Below are 15,735 nucleotides of genomic sequence, written 5' to 3' on the forward strand. Positions count from 1 at the left end.
AGTGTTAACAAAAAATCACTTTTTTAAAATTTGAGTTAATAATAGTTTTGACACTTATTTTTACTTATTTTGTTACAACTTCAATGTAGTTCGCTTCTTCTTCAATAACACAAATGCAAAACTTAACAAGAGTATATTAATCACAACACTGAAAAAAATTATCCCAAATAAAAAAAAAGAAACATTTGTAGAAGAATAAAGGGGTTCAATGAAATTAAAACAAAATAAACCACATTTGAAAAAAGAGAATAAGAAAAAATCAACATTTTCAAAAGAACAAAAGAAATTTGACGAAAAAGCACTTTAAATGTAAAGCAAAAACGATTGTAAAAGAGATGATGCAGACAAACAAAGTTTCAAAAGAAAAAAAATCGAATAATCATGATGTTAGAAAATCCAGATTGCAGTGCCGCATAAAAGATAAACCGATCTACTATTCAGTCTGTTACCTGTCGGCCTAACACTAATCTACCTACTATGGAGCAATGAACTACTGCAAAGATTGTAGCTAGCACTTCATTTGTGTTTCCCGTTTAATTGTAAAGTAAAAACTGATAGAGCAAGAACTGAAACAACATTTCCCTTCGTAAGATTAGCAAAAGGAACAACTCCTTTAGGTCCCTTAGAAAAAGGAGCCTGGGTCTTCAGGGGTAAAAATATTTGGTAATCTTCCCTTGTATTCCCATCCTATATACTTTTAAAAAATCCAAATTTCTCTTTTCTCAACTCGTCAACCAAAAAGAATCAGATATGAATGATCAGTTAGGGAGCAAAATGGTGATTTAAGCATGAAATAACCAGTCCCAATAACATTACTAAAGCACTAAATTATGCGGTTAAGCTTTCCATCAGTAATACACGGGTAGAAAAGAACAAAATCAACGTCATGCAAGACTCCACAGAAGAAGCTTTATCTAAATAGTACAATTTAAACCACAGAACATAAACTGAGTACAGAGTCTACTCTCCAGGTGCAGACACACCTTGTTTCAGTCTCTCCTTTTTCATCTTTTTCTTTGAAACAGGCTTCTTTTTTCTAGGAGGGAGGGTCTTCTGTGCATACGTGTAGAGCACAAAGTTTCCAACGAGGAATGTCAACAGCAACCCACCAACAACCAGGAGCACAATTAAGCCTGGGTTGAGCCCTTGGTTTGAGGCCTAAGTATAACAAAACAAAAAGCACTGAGCAAAACGAATTGCAGATAAAATAAAATCGAACTTTTTTAAAATAGACAAGCAATTCATCGTTGATGACAATGTTACTGATACACCAACATGTGAATTTTAGTCCTCTCCAAGGGTGGGTCTCTAATTTATAAAACTACTACTGCAGAAAAATCAAATGATTGAACTTGTTTGAGAATGATTGATAAAAGAGGTTATCATTAATAAGGAAGGTGCAATATAGTTGAGAAAGCTTGATACCCAAAAAAGTAGGCATAGATTTGATTCCTCTAATAGATGTAATTTAAAAAATAAAGTGTACTTAAAACCACTGATTACAAAATCAGTGATTGAGAACTGTGATAAAAGCAAATACATATGTAACAAAATCAAAAGTCTAATACAGTCTGAACCATTGATTTTCTAATTAATGGTTATTATTTCACTTTATCCTCCGCTATGTTCAGAGAAATCAAACTCTGTCAAATGATTGATGTGAACTGCAATACACAGAACATTGGAGATATTATATAAAATACTTTTTAAAACTATTTCGAAGCACAAGTCAAATTTTGAAACAAGAGAAATAACACATCTCGTTACAATATTATTCTCAACAAAAATAGGATATTCTTTCATTTTCTCTTAGTGACCAAAACATTGAATATCATGACATAACACTTGAGTCTCTTTAATTATGTTTGAATAGGTGGTAAAATATGAATGACATATCGTCAGGACACTAAGTTCTATTGTTTAGATGTTTTAAGATAGGTTGGAGTGAAGTCGAACCCAATGGAGATTTTACTCCATCAATAATCTCTCTTTCTTTCCCCTGATTTGGGAGGTACGGGTTAGAATAGAACCCTTACAAAAATTCAACTCATTCCATTCCATCATAAAATCTCCAAAAACGTTATTCCACTACGACAAACCCCATCATTTGCTGATAACTTGTGGAAAAGGGTTTAATTGCATGAAGTTGAGACTAACCACAATCCATTTGCTCTGTAATATTGCTAACATCTATAATCCAAAACGTTGATTGGCACCAACATCAAAATATACAAAACAGCAACGCATTGAATAACAAACAAAATGTAACCTACACAAAAACACTTGACACCACAATTTACGAAACGTAGCTCCACCAGATCATAAAACTAGTGCAACAAACGATAGATTTGCGTAACATAACAATCATTACTATAAACAATCCGATAATCATAAATAAGTCGTTTAATCTGAACACGAAATTTACCTGATCAAAATCCTAGCTGAAGAGCTGAACGATATATATTTTTTTAAAAGAAAATGAATCCTAATTTAATTTTCGCTAAATCTGTAACATTAGAATCGGTGATAATTGGGAACATTGAAAAGGTCAATTACGGAAGAAAAAAATCAAGCAAAATGCTAATGATTCCACAATTCCAAAGATCTGAGAATAAAACACGAGAGGACCACGTGAAAGGTTCGATCTATAACTTTAAGACCTAATTAAACCGTGAAAAACGTGCAAGGAGGAACATTGTTCAGGAATCCATTAAGATGAGATGTAAAGGAATAAGCGATGATGAAATTGAAGGTTTGCAAAAGTAATTGAAAGTGTACCACTCGATCGAACGAAGGAGGAACTTTATCTGCGAACTCGAAGTCATCGGCCATAGCTGACGCTGAAAACTCGTGTTTCTGTCAAAACAAACGGAGATTCCAATGCAAATGTGCACCACACCTCAAAGAGGGTTCCAGGAAACACCCACGGCCCATGGATTTATTTATTTTGAACCCAACGAAATCGATTCGCTGTTGTTTTTTTTTTTTTAAAAAAAAAACACAATTGAGTTTAGTTTTTGAAATTAAAAAAAAAAATCAGTTTTTAATTCTTTTGGATTTTTATTTATTTATTTATTTTTAGTTGACACTTTAAATGATAACAACAACATATTTTTCAAAATAAAAATTGAAAGTGTTAATTTCAAATTTTTATGAATTCCTTAGAAATAATATAATAGAAAATATAATTCAGAACTTAAATATTGATTATCTAATTTTTTTCGATGGAATATATTACTCGGACATTTGTATTATGGGATATGGAAAGGTTAAATATAAAAAAAAACATATGGATAATGATATTTTTACTTAAAAAATAAAAAAAATATTTTAATAATAAAATTTTAACTTTATATCTATTATATGTTCTTGGATGTCAATATGTCCATCTACAGTCAATAACCATGATAAAATAGATTAAATATAATTAATTGGTAATTGAGTTCAAGTCATTGATTAATCTTTAAGATTTTTAATTACCCTTAATTCAAATAAGCAATTTTGAAAATTAGAACTATGACTTATTTAAGAAGGCTGATCGAGTTTTTAACATGTCATTGAGCTCCATATCATAAAGAAGGGGAAATACATATTAGACATATTAAGAATAAAATATTATCAATGGATTTTGATTTTATCTTATATCATATATTACCTTTAACTATGGGATTTATTTGGACTATAATTAATGGGTCGAGTACATATTAGATAGTAGATTATTTTTTACTATAATTTTCTCCAATGTTAAGTTTTATAAAACTCACGTTTTAATAATATTTTTTGTATATTAATTTTTTAGAACTTACACACGTATTTAATTATTATTTTAATCCTATTAAAGATAATATTATAATTAAGTTAAGATGGTATTTAATATTAAAAACTTAATTAATTGATATAATATAATTTTTATTTGTAAATATTAATTTTTGATAAATATTGATTAATACTTATGTTTTCCAAATTTTAATTTTGAATAAACATTTCAATTTTTTTGTTAGTTATTAGTTATTAGGAAATGATTTGTTACTGTCTATTGCTTTAAAATATTTCTTATTTTTCCCCCCTAAACTTGTTGAGAGAAAAGTTAGTTTTAATACTTATTTTTATAAGAAAAATCTTAAATTTCATGTTATATCAATATTTCAATTAAGAATAATAAGATGCATAAATCCTAAAGTCATAACAATGTGGGAAAATCACATTGTTTTTAATCCTCACATTTCCACTCTATCAAATAATAAATATTTTTTCACTTTTTTTTTCCGCGTCTTCTTCTTATTGCCTTCTAGTTCTATTATTATTGTTCTCTACTTTTTTACTACCATAAAAAACTATAAATTTATATTTGATTTAATGTATTCTAAATTATACTAATAAGTTTACAATTTCTTTCACATTTAATAAAAAGGAAAATGATAAGTGGACAATTCATGTGAGCGAAGACACCCATTTTAATATCACTGTTTAGGTGGCATGTTATTATTATCTCTCGTGATAACCTACCATTATCGTCTTTTTTAGTGAAACATTTATATATTTTTGAAATTATATTTTCTTAACTTTATCATTAGGAATATATAAATATGCAGTAGAAAATAAATTATAAATCGAATTTATTTCTCATATACAAACCATTTATATAGGAGTATTTTTTAAAATAGTGGCTACAAAAATAGTAATATAACATATTGTTTAAATCTTTCCCATTATAGGCTTACGTTTTTTACTTTTGTTTCCTAAAGTAGTGTGTAAAGAAAGAAAGTATAGATAGGACAGGGTAGGGTTGAAGCAGGGGAAAAACCATTGTTTGATTGATGTAATAAGAAGAAAGAAGCCAGACATGACACCGAGAACGATTTCTTCGGTCACATACGCCAACAAAAAACAATGGAACAGCTTGTGAATTCTTGAAACCCCACTTGTGAGGCAAAACCACATCATAGTTGTAGGGTCACTCTTTCTGTTGTCTGTGTTTATCTTCTTCCTGCTTTATCTACCTAACTAGTATTCCTCATCACAACAAACTCATTAACTAAGCCTCCACATTTGGTTCCAATAAGAACCTTCCCTTTTATTGCATAGCAAACAAAAAGGAGATGGAAGAAATCAGCATTCACGTTGCACCACCTACCTCTCTCATCATGCTTTTATTAACATACAATTATTTGGCTGTGACATGTTATGTCACATGTGGCGGCTGCTCATATATGGACCGTAACTCATTTTTGGTGGATTTCTGAGGCCACAGTTTTAGCCCAGAACCGAAGATGTTTCTTCATATTTGCGGATGAACAACGTTTGGGAATTTTCATGTTTAGTAGTGGGGAATCTGGTCTCTTTATAAGCCATGCCTCTGATAAATATGGTCTCATGATATCTCTCTTTTCTTCCTCTGCTTCCATGTAATGTCCTTCAACCGTCTCTTTCGAATCCATAACACCCAGTCTCTGCAAGCCCGGAACAACGCTCATCATTCTTGGGCTTAGATATTCTTTCTCGAATGTGAAACCAAGATCCATGAAACCCTTTACTTCATCAAGTTCTAGTTCCCCAAAAGTTCTGCAGCTTACGGATTTCTGCAGTTTCCTTGCACAAGTAACCAGATTCCTCGATTTTCTGTGACGGTTTTGAGTTGATGGGGAGGTTGAGTGCGAACGAGTTTTGCTACCCAACAAAAGGTCCATTCTGGCCAATCTTTCCTTTGTTTCTTCTTCATTGTTGATTGATCCATCCTTTTAAATGAAAACAAAGAAAAAAGAATGGTCATGACGTGAATAAAAAATGAACTCAAATAATAATGAACAGATAGAATGTTGAGAAGGACTAACTCTGACTGCTTTTCAGTTCTACCTGAAGAAGAACGGATATTGATTCTGATGGGAGTGGTTTCTCTGAAGAAGCTGATTCATCCGTTGAAGTTTCTTCATCAGGTGGAGGTGGGGAAGAAAGAATGAAGGATGAGCAAGACGCAGATTCTGATGTGGGAATAGGTTTTTCTTCATCTGGTGGAGATGGTAAGGAAATAACTGATGCTGTTGGACTTGGCTGTGAGAAAAAAACGAGTTTGTGAAACCAAAGACTATCCATTTCTTCTATAGTACATAGAAAGTTTTTGTTTTCCATTGCTTACGTTTGTGTATGTGTGTGTGAGAGAGAGAAAGTGAGATTTGCGTATGGAAAGGCTGAAGAGAGTAGTGGCTTGTCGGCAAGTGTGGTGGTGGTGAAAAGAAAGAGAAGTAGAGAAGCGAGTGAAGGCAAATGAACGTGGAGAAGTGTGTGGGACAACCTTGGACAACTAAGGGTGTGGTCATCATGGACATGGGACGTGGATTCTAAACTCCACAACTTCTATGTTGATAAAAAGACTGTTCTGTCCATGCTTCAAAACAGAATACGATGCTCTATGCATGTCACAATCATATGCTTAAACTAGTTAGATCTACCAAGTTGAGTGGATTCATGATTCATTCTAGCATGAGATGAGACTGAGGCAAGGCAAGGAACCAAATAAATGGTTTCTCGTTTAAGTCCAAAACTTACTTTACGTTTGTAAAAAGAGCAAATGTTCATGAAGATTAATGATCCAAAAATGGATTCGGGCATCTTGGCATTACAGTTGTCATACCAACAAAATCTGATTTGCTAGCTGGTTAAGTTCAATCTAGAGTTAGGATGGGGAATTCCGACATGGAAAGGTGCTACTAATTGCATGATTGGTTTCACCCAGAGACACCACTTATGGGATAATGCATTAGTCAAGTAATAGTGACAAAAAACCAAACTGTTCTTTCTATCACTTATAGTCTTCTCTCACCTTGGATGTGACATTTTGACGCTATTAAGCAAATTCACCCTTGCATATCATGACTCCTTGTCCTCTTCTAAGACGACAAGTGAGTTAACTTTACAAGAGGATTTTCATGTTTATATGTTATGGTTAAGCACCTGTTGATTTTACACGTTATGCAAACGATTATTTAATGGAAAACTTCTTGTTTGATCCTGATAAACAAACAACAAAGATTACTATATTAAGTAGTTCAGAAAAATTTATTGAACTTCTAAAAGTATCTTGAGATTCTGCCGAAAAGTGAAAAGTTCCAAGTACAAATAATGCATGTTGTCATCTACTGCAATTGTATGCACATTAGATTTTTCTGTATCAGCGGAACAAATTAATGCATGGATCCAAGAGATTGAAACATGATCACAATTTCACTGCTACAAATCTGATGTTCAATAGAATCAATACTATTTGAAGTTGTAATCCATGTACACAAAATGTTTATTGGGCAATTATAATTAGACAACACCAGGAGGTGGATCACTTGATGAGTTTGCCTGTGTTTTCATGGGATGCTCCAACTCTTGTACAATTTCTCCTTCACTAGAGGAACGAGTGTTTTCACGTAGCCCTGAAGAAAACTCAAGGGCACTCTTATTTCCTTGGTTCCATTCTGAAGACATATGGCTAAAACTAAAAGACTTCACAAGTTTCTGTTGCTTCCTCCTTCTCTCCCTCACCTCAACATGCCACTGCCTCAGAATCTTAGCCAAGGCTTTGCTCTTCACCTGTGACCCCATCTGTAACAATCCAATGTTAGCCCCACTTCAGATAGGAACTGCTAAGTGTCTGTTTGCTTTCACTATGGGAACTATCATAATTATTTTTTCCTTCTTTCCAACATGATTTCAGCAAAGATACAAAAATGTGCACTTATTGTTAGGTAAAATCAGTGTTCTCTCCAAATGTTGGTATGTTTACAAGCAACAAAAATTAAATTCTGCATTCAATGGAAAATTTTGCACTTAAAGTTTTACAACAAACTTGCTTTTAAGATAATGTAAGTCACTTCACTTTAAAATCAATTTTATCAAAGTTAACCAAAACGCACTCTCACACTATTACATGAATGTCTTTATAGAGTTTACCTGTGCCACTAGTGCATAGAGGGGAAGAGTTACATAGCTGCATAGGACTTGAACTGCCACCCTGAGAAAACAGTAAACCAAAATGTCACCTAGGATCTGGAAAATTCACTCCAGGAGAATCAACATGCCGTAAGAAAGAAATTATAATAAACTTTAGGCGGTCATTACGCTATCACCACCCTTATGACTGTAAATGTTCTATGTTCGTGGTAGCAAGAATTTATTCCAAACTGTGTCTGTCAATCAAGAAAGCAACAGAGAAATAAAGAGAAGGGTGTTAAGGTAGTACATACATTGGATCAATATTTCTAATTTAGACCTGTTAAAAAAAATTCTAATGTTGATATTTTTTAGCAAGTAGATAGAGAACTTACCGATACCCATATAAAGAAGGCAAGCTCGAATGCATTCTGTCATAATGAAATTAAAATCTTAGTCTAATAAGTGATTTATTGTGTCATGATGGATATCATTGCAATTATTTGTCATATATACATGTTCACAGTGACATGAATCCAACTCAAATAAAGAAATGATACACTTTTAATCTAAAATCCTATACATTTAGTTTATAGGTCTTTTTTTCTTAGAAGAAGGTTTACCACAAATAAAGTGTAATGCAGAAGTGTTAACACAAATCCTGGATGGCCAAACCAGAAAAATTCATCACTTGGAGAAACAAGTGGGGTCCCTTTGGTTACACTGTTGACATCTTTCATCTGAAGAGCCATTTCGTCTACAATGACTTCAAGTTTAGCTCCTACAACCAGAACCAGCTGTAAATAAAATTCAGAAAAGCTGAATTAGAAGCCATGCAGATTCATAATTAGTTAGGACTGAAGAAGATGCAACATGCTTGTTACTCACCAAGAGGGGAATATAGGATAACCAGAGATATACATGCCAGCCTGATATAGTTCATAGAGAGAAAAATAACTAGTGACTTAGACATAGAAAAAGCCTTTAAAGAAATGGAAATGAAAGAGTAAAACATTCTAACCATGTACATCCACGAGCAGAAAAATAACAACAGTGAACCACATCACAGGGCTGCAAGGTAACACACACGGTAACATGTAATTAAGATGAGCTCTACACAACTCCAGTTTCATCTGAAATTAAATGAATGGACTGATACAACATAATTTGGTTGGCAAGTAACAACCTAATGCTCACTATGATTCTGAAATCTTCCTCAAGTGACTGTTCAATGTACTTTTGGAAGTCGAAGTTGCTGTTTCTAGCTGAAAAGTGAGCCTGAATGGTGCATGGAAACATCTTAATGGGAGGTTTCACGATAATAACAACAATAATAATCATGGTTTGTCTATAATAAATAGCAATAGTAATCATAGACTTGAGTTTGATGTGTTATGTGTACTTAACTGATATGAAACCATGCCTCAAGGTGAGGTAATCAACTTTTTCTACTGAATGAAAGAACTGTCTGAAAAAACATTTCTGTCCAAATTTCACAAATTCGTAAACAACGTTAGCCATAAAAGACTATGATACAAAATCATGTCCTTGTTGCATTTATTTAAGGTCGACTCATATAATCAGAATTCTCTTAAAAGAAATGCTTACAATCCAAACAGACACTGGTGATGCGGTAGTAGTAGATATGTGGCGTCTTCCGAATGTTGTTTGCCTTGTGTATCTGAATCTATTAGGGTCTGATTGTGAACCACAAACGTTGTTGAAGGGTCAATTAACCAACAATAAAACTTCATAAGACGTTGTCTATTCTATTATGCCAAATGATTTTGTTAGCATTATTCAAAAGAATGATTAACAAAACGAAGAAAAAGACGTATAACCTATTGATATGATAGATGATGATAGTTGAAACAAATTACAAGTATGGTAAAAAATTTGTATGAGAATTTAATATTGAATTATTTTGTAGGGATGATAATGATAACAACAGAGAAGTGGGGTCTTAGGAAAAACAGCGTTTCAACGAGTCAGAGCCATTAAAATGTTTGGTCCTCAAGTGGACCAAGTTTAAGAAGTACTTTTAACGTATCTATTCCGGCGTTTTGTAGAAATTAAACTACAACAAAATAAAAAAAACAATACAATTTTACACACATTTTATATATATTATTTTACTTTTGAATTTCTCTTTTTATTTTTTACAAATATCAAATTTAACTTTTATAATAATCAAAATACTCCTAAAAATAGATTGTCAAGTGATGTGTACAAAATTATTTGGACAAATAATTAGTAAGTTTAGAGGCTTAAATATAAAAGAGAAAATAAATAGTTTAGAGGATTAAATATGAAAAATAATGAAGGATCTTTTTCTTTGTATGCGACGAAAATAAAGTTATGGAATAGTAGGAAGTGGAATACAAACAAATTGGGCAAAATAAGACCCTTTCACTCATCATAATTAAAAAATGAGGACCCCTTTATGCATCAATGATTAGTTTCCGTTTTATTTATTATTAAATGAAAGGTCTTTTTGTGTTAGATATATAGTTTGATATGACATTTTAATTAAATTTTAAAACCTTATGTTATGCCAAGTGAATGCAAAAATTTTGTTTAGTTACATGAACGAAAAACAGACGTGCTCATAAATATGTGTTTGTACTTATTTAAAATTTTTAAAATAATACGAGTCATTAGTAAATATTATAATGAAAAATTTATGAAAAATAAATTTTTTAAAATATATTTATTTAATTAGATGTTAAAAAAGTAAAAATTCAATGAAACAGAAAAAAGAAGTAAATTCCATATATGAGATATTTAAAATAAAAAAGTTATATAAAGCTATTGTAGGAAAATTAATGATTGTGAATATGAAGAATATACTTATATTTAAAGATAATTTTAAAAAAATATTTACAATAAATTAAGGAATTTTTATTATAGTGTTTATATATATATATATATATATATATATATATATATATATATATATATATATATATATGTTTATATATATATATTTTTTTCAGAAGAAGAAACAATTATTTATATATATTGAACTTCTATTCCTTGTCTATTGCCAGAGCAGTAACATAAACGCATACAGATTTATTTCCTTTTATATCTTTTTATTCATTTTTAATCACAACTATTCAACACGTCTATTGTTATCATTGATGTATATATTTTATTTTTTTAAATATTATATATACATTTTATTCTAATTAAATTTTAAATAAATTAAAAGTTTCATATCATGTAAAAATAAAAAGTTAAATAATCTACAAGAAAAAAGAATCATAAACATTAAATCTTAATTTTTTTTTAAAAATAGTATGATATCTTTTATATGGATGATTCATAACCCAAAAATGATCAATGTTTCTAATTTATATCAGTAAAAAAGTTCCAACAATATATGTATTCCACAGAGTTATAGTTTTTCTGGAGGAAGAATTTATGTACCTAAACTACCAATTATTTACATGTAGCATTCTTCTATTTTCTTTCTACGCTAGAGCATTAATATACAACAAACTTTTTTTTATAATTATATTATTGATATGAAGTATTCATTAAAATTTTTGAATTTTATCGGTTTTTTATGAATTTAAGTTTGTAGGCTTTAGTGTTAATAATATAAGTTTCTTTTATAATTATATTACTATTCGTGTTTGATGGTGTTGGATGGAAGTGTTCAAAAACAAAATGAAAAAAGAAAAAAATGGAGAAAAACAAATTATGCAGAGACAAAAATATTTGGTGCAAGTATAAAGTTTTAGAAAAAAAAACTTTAAATAAATGTTTAGATTTTAGTTATTCGTAAATCGAAGTCTAAGATTCCGTTATAAAAATAACTGAAGTCTAAACTTCTAAACTTCTGTTAAAAAATTAAATAAAAAAATTCCAATGATATTTTTGAAAATACTGAAATTTTTTAGACATCGATTTAGATAAGAAAAGCTAAAATGTGTACATGTTTTAGTGTTTATTAATATCAAAGTCTAAACGTTTTTAATAATTTCAAAAATACCATAACATTTTAATACACTTCGATTTTCTTAAAATAGAAACATATTGAAAAATTAAATAATTTTCTTCACTAGCTTTTGTAAAATTTCATTTAGTTTTTCATCTTATAAATAAACTTGTCTAAACAAATTCTGTATTATATAATTTACACATGATTTTAATTATAATTTGTTATAGAATAAAAATATTTAAGCATCTCTATAAAATTAATTTTATCGAATGAAATTTCTTTCAAAATTAATTGCACAACACTCAGTCAATACACTCTAACTTCTAATTTAATTTCAACAGAAAATCATTACAGAACAGGTTGTAAACTAAATTACAGACTGACAACTCAATGTAAAAACCAATTAATTCTTTGAATATAAAACTTTTTTTAAAACTTGTTACTAAATTTCATGATAATTAAGTAAAGCTTATCAAAACAAGTCAAGTAATATGATTTTATTAACTGAAAATTTAATTAGTGATTTGCATATAAAACAACTTTACCGTTGGCAATTTCATATTCCATTGTTTGAGTCTCTTCATCCCAAGCTTTCCAGTGCCTTATCTGCAAATGTTATTCAAATGATATTGTAAAGTCATATAGAAGAATTCATTGGCCATGAATAAAGAAATATGGTTATTTATGTCAATACCTTTGTTAACAAAATATCAAATAAGCTTAAGTCTAAGTAAGAACAAAATAATTTTATAATTAACAAGCATTCAATTTTATTTAATTAAATAATGGTTAAACAATAATCAATCTCCAAATTACATTTATATAGCCTTCTCATGTGGGAGCTTTTATTTTCTTGTAGCTTCTCCTTTAGGTTTACTGTACATCGTTTGTAGACGACTAATATATATACATTTTTTTTGTAAATAGGTTAGAGTAAATACTCTATATTTATTTATTTATTTATTTTTGATAAAAAAAAGAATATATTGAGTACAAACAATGAAAATAATGTATATCACATTAAAATTTCCAAAAAGAACTACTTTTAATTAAGTATGCATGCAAAAGTAATTTATTATATTTTTATGGATTAAATATATTTTAGTTTTAAAATTTAAAATTGAAATTTATTCATAAATTTTTATACACTTGTACTCTAAGTTTTAAAAGTAAATAAATATAATTTCTTAAATGACATTTTTTTACATCTTAATAACATTTTAGACTTACATTTAAATTATTTTCAAGATTTAATACTTTTTGAATTTTTTTAATTCAAATGTGAACTTAAAATAGATTTTAACATGAAAACAAAGTTAATTCCAAATATTATATTCAATACTTTCTAAAATTTGGTAATAAAAATATATCAAGATTTAAGACAAAAATAAATTTTGATTTCATTCCAAATTTAAAGACTAAAAATAAATTTAATCTTATTTTTGTATTAAGTAAATGATAAAAAAAAGTATATAATCTTGTCCATGATTCATCATATTCATTGATTTTGAGAATAAATTCTTATTGTTTTATGTAATACTGTCCAATATTTTTTTTTAAAAATAGTTACATATTAAAATAATTTTCTTAATTAGAAAATAATATTTTATATAACATCCTATTATATTATATTGACAAGGGGAGTCGCATAATTATCCTGCCTAGCTATCTTTTAAACATACCATCCATTGTTTGCATTTGTTATTTCTGAATTAGATTTCTTGCAAAGTAGTACTTAGCTTTTGAACTAGTATTAAAAGATTTAAATAAAAAAAATGATATAAATTATGATGATTTCACTGTTGAAAACTATTATGTTTTACAACATATAATATGACAACTGAAAAATAGTCATATTTTACATTTGAAAAACTGTCAAAATTCACATATAAATTGTGACATGTGACCTCTGTAACTACACTTTTTCAGTTTTATCAAATTTAACTTCAATTAAATCATTATTTTCTCTGATTTTTCAATTAAATCAATTAAGTGTATGATTAGACATTTTTTATAATCATGTATAATATTAATACATGATCTTATCTCAAATATTTCAAGTGTAGAAACTTCCACAAAGCTTACAAAAAGAAAAGTAAAAGTGAGATCTCCCTGATTCTTACCTTAGCCCTTGCCAGAGAAACGGTGAGAATACTGTACACGATTTGCATGACAGCTAGAACAAAAATGAACATATGAAGTTGATGGATTCCATGTTTTGACACTAAAGCAACCTCACTAGTCTGCGTATGTAAACAGAGTTAACACTGATCAACAGTCAAAAAATTTTCTCATGTAGAAAAGTAATTAAGCATATATATATTCATACATTTTTGGCACTGCAAGAATCCAAAATTGCAGTATCATTGGTAGTACGTTTTCGACATGGAAGCATAGTATCTGCAGCCCTCACTGGAATGCAGATTTCTATTATAGCATCTTGAGTTACTGTCAACAACAGCGACATGAATCCTAAGATCATCAGCTCTGCACAAAACACACACACTCAGCGATTAAACCTTATTCAAATATCATAACATAATTCATCTATTAACCTGATTTAAGCCTCTCTATTGCTTCCACCAAATCGCTCTTTCTATGTTTCCTCAGCCACTGTAACCATGTACAAAGATATTATTAGTGAAATACATATATATACATATATATATATATATAATCGGATTATTAGAAGGTGAGGAAAAGGGTAAGTATAAAGTTTCTGACTTTGATTATGAGATGGATGAAATGCTCCAAGATGATCGAGATTGAGATAAGAATGAAGGAAACAAGGGCAATAGCCCATGTTGGAGTGTGTTGTAAAGAATAACTGGGTGTTGCCATGTTCGTCACCTGAAATTGTCGTTAAAGTTTGTTGGTTTGTATAGAGTTGAATCTTTCTATGTGTAAATTTATTTAAGGGACCATGAACGTGTCTCCCTCATACACATCACTCTCGTTAGCTTTCAAGGTTGGACAATTTTTCAATCCACTCACATGCTTCTTAATACGCGCCACTCATGTCTTTTCATGAATATTTTCGATCTAAAATCATTAAGTGATGTGCATTCCTGACTTTTTCCCTTTTTCTAATTCCTGTCAGTTTATGTCATTCTTTGAGGATTTTTCCATGGAAGCTCATTTGGGCACAACCCAACACCGTCATTTGGAGATTCCTGTCAACTGAGGAAGCTTGAGAGGGTCTTTCACCTTATAAAGACACAGGTCATCAATATATCTTTCAAGTCCAATTCCATTCTTCAAAACTACTGAGCTAAAAACCAGTAATTCATACTACATTTATTCCCAAAAACCATTTTTATATACTAATGAAATACATGATTCCAGTTTTTGTTTCACAGTTCAGTTGGATCCGTTAGAGGTATTTTCATCCTATTTACTGACACGTGTATTAATGTGACATTGACGTATTAACGTAATTAATTAATGACTAATTGGCTGTGCAAACATGCAATCAGAAAATTGAAAAGAAATCGATACATTCTTTTTCTTCACTCAATTATTCGTTAACTATTAAATAAATTTTGCTACCAAATAACATCATGATAGTGTATGTTTGATTGACACATGTAATATGATTCCAACATGTTGCTATCATCACCATGATGTCATGTTTATCCACACGGACATTATTGTACACCTCTTCTTAAAATGATTCAAGAATAATGTGTGAATTGCGAAACAGTAAAATAAAAGCAATGAATAAATATAAAAATAGAACTGAATAAATCGTATGTATTGAGTTAAGTATTCCAACCGTATGACTCATTTTATCATATAACTTATTCTTTACAAAGGAAATACACGAGACGATTACAACTTAGTTAAAATTGTAAGCAAAATCATAAGTACCA

At 29.8% G+C, this 15,735-nt stretch overlaps 3 protein-coding genes across 3 annotated transcripts; all 3 read right to left on the reverse strand.

Moving 5' to 3' along the window:
- Nucleotides 1–781: 781 nt before the first annotated feature.
- LOC124830249 (DNA-binding protein S1FA) lies at nucleotides 782–2,938 on the reverse strand. The gene is made up of 2 exons (XM_047303909.2): nucleotides 2,779–2,938; nucleotides 782–1,158 (listed from the first exon to the last, which is right to left on the reverse strand). Exons 1-2 carry the CDS (start codon nucleotides 2,830–2,832, stop codon nucleotides 961–963), a joined length of 252 nt encoding a protein of 83 aa, XP_047159865.1. The 5' UTR covers nucleotides 2,833–2,938; the 3' UTR covers nucleotides 782–960.
- Nucleotides 2,939–4,786: 1,848 nt separating this feature from the next.
- On the reverse strand, nucleotides 4,787–7,052 carry LOC124830251 (uncharacterized). Its single transcript, XM_047303910.2, has 2 exons — nucleotides 5,854–7,052; nucleotides 4,787–5,735 (listed from the first exon to the last, which is right to left on the reverse strand). The coding sequence occupies exons 1-2, from the start codon at nucleotides 6,124–6,126 to the stop codon at nucleotides 5,223–5,225; spliced, it is 786 nt and encodes a 261-aa protein (XP_047159866.1). The 5' UTR covers nucleotides 6,127–7,052; the 3' UTR covers nucleotides 4,787–5,222.
- Nucleotides 7,053–7,188: 136 nt separating this feature from the next.
- LOC124830252 (MLO-like protein 3) lies at nucleotides 7,189–14,733 on the reverse strand. The gene is made up of 15 exons (XM_088115964.1): nucleotides 14,588–14,733; nucleotides 14,419–14,476; nucleotides 14,193–14,350; nucleotides 13,987–14,106; nucleotides 12,409–12,469; nucleotides 9,523–9,611; nucleotides 9,322–9,396; nucleotides 9,101–9,192; nucleotides 8,936–8,985; nucleotides 8,803–8,843; nucleotides 8,538–8,711; nucleotides 8,310–8,345; nucleotides 8,104–8,171; nucleotides 7,936–7,996; nucleotides 7,189–7,587 (listed from the first exon to the last, which is right to left on the reverse strand). The coding sequence occupies exons 1-15, from the start codon at nucleotides 14,702–14,704 to the stop codon at nucleotides 7,306–7,308; spliced, it is 1,482 nt and encodes a 493-aa protein (XP_087972090.1). The 5' UTR covers nucleotides 14,705–14,733; the 3' UTR covers nucleotides 7,189–7,305.
- Nucleotides 14,734–15,735: the final 1,002 nt, after the last annotated feature.

This window comes from Vigna umbellata, chromosome 5, assembly GCF_029865625.1.
Source record: "Vigna umbellata cultivar VRB3 chromosome 5, Vumbellata_1.0, whole genome shotgun sequence".
NCBI lineage: Eukaryota > Viridiplantae > Streptophyta > Magnoliopsida > Fabales > Fabaceae > Vigna > Vigna umbellata.

Bases quoted from the DNA above. Each gene is read 5' to 3' on its own strand.
- LOC124830249 (XM_047303909.2), bottom strand. From the start codon at position 2,832: ATGGCCGATGACTTCGAGTTCGCAGATAAAGTTCCTCCTTCGTTCGAT. The intron at 1,159-2,778 runs GTACACTTTCAA...TGTTATACTTAG, and splicing joins CTCCTTCGTTCGATCGAGTG to GCCTCAAACCAAGGGCTCAA.
- LOC124830251 (XM_047303910.2), bottom strand. From the start codon at position 6,126: ATGGAAAACAAAAACTTTCTATGTACTATAGAAGAAATGGATAGTCTT. The intron at 5,736-5,853 runs GTAGAACTGAAA...TTCATTTAAAAG, and splicing joins CAATATCCGTTCTTCTTCAG to GATGGATCAATCAACAATGA.
- LOC124830252 (XM_088115964.1), bottom strand. From the start codon at position 14,704: ATGGCAACACCCAGTTATTCTTTACAACACACTCCAACATGGGCTATT. The intron at 14,477-14,587 runs GTCAGAAACTTT...ACATGGTTACAG, and splicing joins TCATCCATCTCATAATCAAA to TGGCTGAGGAAACATAGAAA. The intron at 14,351-14,418 runs GTTAATAGATGA...TGTTTTGTGCAG, and splicing joins AATAGAGAGGCTTAAATCAG to AGCTGATGATCTTAGGATTC.